The following is a 5,000-nucleotide window of genomic DNA, read 5'->3' as shown; positions in this document are numbered from 1 at the left end:
CTGATACGGATAAACGGCGAGTCTGTTTTAGCCCGGGCATGTTGCCTATGACGATGGAGTCTGAGGCCAGGGCCTTACCCATCTCTCCCTGGGGTGAGATGATCAGCGGTCTCCGGAGTTCTCATCATAGCATCTAATTGCGTTCTCAGCAGCATCTGACCCAAATCTGTCAGAAGGGAATTTGAACAACATCCAAAATATTTCTGCTTTTAATCTGTGCTGATACGGTATTAAACCTACGGAGCAGGAATAGAGCCCCTCAGGAATGGCTTTACTCAGATCTGCAGTGCGACGTACGTTTCATTGTTTCAGCACTTTGCAGGATAACCTTATTGCATGGTTTGTTTACAAGACAATATAGATACAGTCGCCCACTCAAGTTGTTCTCTGGCAAACACAATTATTGTTGCATGGTTTGAATAAGCCTTCAGTTACCAGTAATGCAGCAATGTGACCTAGTGTATATGCGTTGTCTTGTCTTTTGTGATTTATTTTTTAATGGAAATATGAACACTAGACCTACTTCATCATTACACAACTCACACTTCATGTGTTAATCACATTGCTGTTTTCATATATTGTATGTACATGGTCCTCATTAACATGTGTAGCAAAGTAATTCCAATGGCTTCTCATATATTCCTAGCTAATTACATTCTACCTTTGTGTTTGAAGGGCTGAGCCGGTTCTCATGAGAATTATGGAGGACCGAACTCGCATAATCTCTCCGTCGTTTGATAACATCAAATACGACACGTTTGAGATTGAAGAGTACCCGCTGTCTGCCCAGGGCTTCGACTGGGAGCTGTGGTGCCGATACCTCAACCCACCCAAGTCCTGGTGGCACCAGGCCAACAACAGCGCTCCTATCAAGTAAAGTATATAGACTTAGGATAACCCAAAAATAGATGGAACATTGAATTCTTGTGGAGCTCTTGTACCCAGGCTGAATGTTGGAGTCTATGAAAGGCAAACCGCTGGTGAAAACTGGTTGTTTTATTGACACACAAAGTGCATTTATGCTTCTTGTTAACTATCCAGATTACAGTGTCATTATTTGGTGCTAGTGTATCACTGCTGTCCTGGAATTGTGTTTTCTACATTTCTTTGCTCCCTTTGTTTGCCCTTCCAGGAGCCCTGCTCTGATAGGCTGCTTCGTGGTGGACAGACTGTACTTCGAGGAGATCGGCCTATTGGACGAGGGCATGGAGGTGTACGGCGGAGAGAACGTGGAGCTGGGTGTCAGGGTGAGTAATGCTGTCGTTTCCCGGCAGGGACACACACGGGGGCACTGTTCATTTAGATAATGGCTTTGATCCTGGAGAATTAACAATGATAATGACCCTCACTGTTTTTGGCAGGCTCACCTCAGTGTCTGCCCCTCAGACTCACTGCTGGAGTGTCCTTTGGCTTTCAAGCAGTGTCCTGCATGTAATTGGAACACATTAACAAGGTGAAGTGGGCTGAAGATAAGATAACTATAAGATAACTACCACCCCCAACTGAAGCAGTTCCTTTTCCTCTCTCTCTCCCCGACTCTGCGAGGCCCCTTCACTTCTTCGTGAAGTAGGAGACGAAGAGAGTCCGTAGCAGGGCTACGTCGACACCTTGACGTCTCGGAACACGGCTCTGATTGGTGTCCGTTGTGTTCTTCAGTGTTCCTCTCACCTTGTCTCGTCAAGCCTACTCCCTGTTCAGTCACGGCACAACCCAGTATGTCCTGTATTTGTCACAGGCGTCCTCTCTCTCTGTCTTGGCAAGGCCTCTTTGCTTGTCTTTATCTATCTGCTTCCCTTAGAAACAGCGGCAGGTTTAAATGAATACCTCTCTGAAGTCTCCTCTTGAGCTGTGTATCGCCTGTGTCAGTTGTTCCGACTCTTTATTTTCCCATCAAAGTTATTTGCCGGGCCCGTCACAGGGAGTGCAGGACACATCCCTCGTCTGCGATGTGCGACTGGCTGTACTGTACCTATAGCTGTAGCTATAGCTGACAGAGTCAGTGTGGAGCTCGGCAGCACCATGAGCAGATGGGCCAGAGAAGGCGCAGGCATCCCCGGGGAAGGCTAATAATAACACTGACACATTCACTGTACAGTACATACTGTAGGACAGCCCTAATACAGCAATCAACTGCTACAATAACACCCAGAGGTTGGACAGGCAGACAGACTGACATACAGAGAACTCCTTCAATAACTCCCAGAACTGGACAGAGGATGGACAGACAGACAGGCAGGCAGGCAGACAGGCAGACAAGCAGGCAGGCAGGCAGACAAACAGACAAACAGACAGACAGAGGCAGGCAGACAGACAGACAGACAGAGGCAGGCAGGCAGGGGACAGACAGACAGGTAGACAGTCAGACAGACAGACAGACAGACAGACAGATAGACAGACAGACAGACAGACAGACAGAGGCAGGCAGGCAGGGGACAGACAGACACAGAGACAGACAGGGGACAGACAAACAGACAGACAGGTAGAGAGTCAGACAGACAGACAGACAGACAGACAGACAGACAGACAGACAGACCTCCTCCAGCTGTACTCAGTAGATAACACTGCAGTTTCAGACAGAGGGAGGGGGCTTACAATGGGACAACGGCGAACGTGGAAATATCCATCGGCGCTAATGAGAGAGATGTAATCATCAGTCACTCTTCAGGAAAGAGAGGGAGATTAGTCCCATAAGTCATTTTCCCCCAGAAATGACATGCTTTTAGAAGCTCAGGCTTGATAATGGAACCCGCTGATTGCTTTTCTCCCGAAAACATTGGTGATTTTATCACACACATAATACATCAGCGACTTAGTTGCATATCCCCATGTACAAACAGTTGACAAATCATTTTGGTTTACTTCATCTCCAAGAATAGATACTGCGGAAATACTCCCTCCGGATGTGAGTCCCATGCTGGTGTGTTGGCTGTGGTTGGCTGGGCTGAGTCCTAGAGGAAGTGACCCCTGACTGGAGTGTTAATGTGACCTAGCCTGCAACCGTGGGTCCTGGCTGTGTGGACTGATGTCCAGGCAGGCAGGCAGGCAGGCAGGCAGGCAGGCAGGCAGGCAGATGCAGAACTGGAGCCCACAGAGGCCTTGGCACTGGCCCAAGATCAGCTGCCCCACTGAGCTCCAGCAGGTTCCGGCCTGCCTGCCTGTCTGTCTGTCTGCCTCTGTGCCTGCAGCATATTGGTCCTGCCTGCAGACCACCTGCCTGGCCACACTTTGGCTGACACCAGTACAGCTCTAAAGGACTCTCACAGAGACGCTCACACACAAGGCCAAGACTGCAGGGGAACTCTGTTATCCAGGCCTGGATTCATCTTTGGGGGCCTGTCCTGGCCCTTTTATATCGGGATGAAACGCCAGGAACAGCTGCACCCCTCCTCTCAGTCTATCATAATAAGAGCTCAGCTAATCCCATAAACAACAATCAAATCAAACAAAGGTATTTGAATGCGGGAGTATGATAATGAATGGTATTCATTCATTTGTAATGTGTGTCAGAGTTCTGATATAACCCTTCCCAGCGTGCTACTTAGGCTTTCAGGATGTCTTCTGAGAGTACGGAATAGACAAGAGGATTGCTGACTACAGAAGCCATAGTTTGCCGCTCCAGGGCACAAGTTGTTTATGTCCTTTTTGATGAAAAACAGAGCAGTGGCTGGCCAAGTCTTAATTATATTATTGAAAAAGTATAATCCCTGAAGTGGCTTTCTGCAATAAAACAGAAACATAAAGCACCAAAAAAAGTTGATTGCGGTTGCGCTGGAGGGTGAGAAAGTGTGGCAATGTCGCGTATCCTATTTCAGAACACGTGCAAATGTTGGAGGTGGACCCAGTTATTGCTGCTGTTCCGACTGTCAATTTGGAGGAATGAATCACACACCACTGCCAAGCAGATTGGATTCACTGAATGATGTGCTTATAAAGCGGACATGGCAATGTTATGCACTCGTACACAGTTTTCTAAAAGTTGTGTATAATATATATGGAAAACATAACATTGTCACTATAAAACATAACAAGACTGAGATGCATTTAGATTCCAGTCCAAAACTGTATACAATTTGTGTTCTGTGTAAGCAAGATAACATAATCAACGTAGATATAGGACATTCACTTCCACTGTACTGTACGTGCAAGTACTGCTAGTGTATTTTCAGACTGCATCACACATCTACGTAGGCTGCCCAGAATGAACGATCATATAGTCAGTTACACATAAATCATGTACTGCAAATGTCAGAAGTCCAAAATGATAGACCGTTGATAAGCTCCACAGGCTTTGAAGACAGCATAACTAGCCTGAAGACAGTTTTTGATTGATTGCAAACACAGTCGTACGGTGTAGGTTAGAATCAAGGCTGTGTTGAAGTTCTTGTACACAATGTTGACACACGATGTATGGTTAGGAAAGTATTTCATAGCTTATTCTCACTGGTGCTTGTGTACGTTGTCTGCTCAGGGATGCATAACTCCCGTACGCCCTCATACAATTCCTCTGTGATGTGGAGGAGAGGGTGAGACCGTGGGTTGGGAGAGAAGTGTTTTGCTGCAGAAGGTGTTTTGTAAGAAGGAAGAATTTGGCACTTTACTGAAAAGGGCATGTCTGTCTGTGTGTCTGTCTGTCTGCCTGCCTGTCTGTCTGCCTGTCTGATGTGTGGAACAGAATCAAATGCTCCACCACGTACCTTTATTAAACAAACATCGTTTCCATCCGACAAGGATGTTGGTCAGGTGTTCAGGTTGATCTTTAATAAAGGTACGTGGTGGAGCATTTGAGAATGCAGGCTTTATTCACTCTGTACTGACTTTTCTCTGCCCTGCACCCCAGTAAAAGATGTGCGTCTTGACCATACTTGACTGTCTGTCTGATGTGTCCATGCCCAGTCCCAAGTGATGAGGACCAAGGGCTGAGTATGGATGATGATGACAATAATGATGATGATGATGATGATGATGATGATGATGATGGTAATGGTAATGTTTTCTGTACT

General features: G+C 46.6%; 1 protein-coding gene across 1 annotated transcript in view; it reads left to right on the top strand.

Annotated features, from left to right (window-relative positions):
* Positions 1–5,000, top strand: part of galnt18b (UDP-N-acetyl-alpha-D-galactosamine:polypeptide N-acetylgalactosaminyltransferase 18b) — a 55,629-nt gene that overhangs the window by 32,742 nt on the left and 17,887 nt on the right. Inside the window, exons 5-6 of the mRNA XM_083691141.1 lie at positions 676–873; positions 1,133–1,247. Of these exons, the coding sequence (XP_083547267.1) occupies positions 676–873; positions 1,133–1,247 (313 nt within the window). The remainder of the gene's footprint in view (positions 1–675; positions 874–1,132; positions 1,248–5,000) is intronic.

Source organism: Argentina silus, assembly GCF_951799395.1.
Source record: "Argentina silus genome assembly, chromosome: 19".
NCBI lineage: Eukaryota > Metazoa > Chordata > Actinopteri > Argentiniformes > Argentinidae > Argentina > Argentina silus.
This window is presented reverse-complemented; position numbering and strand designations above follow the sequence as displayed.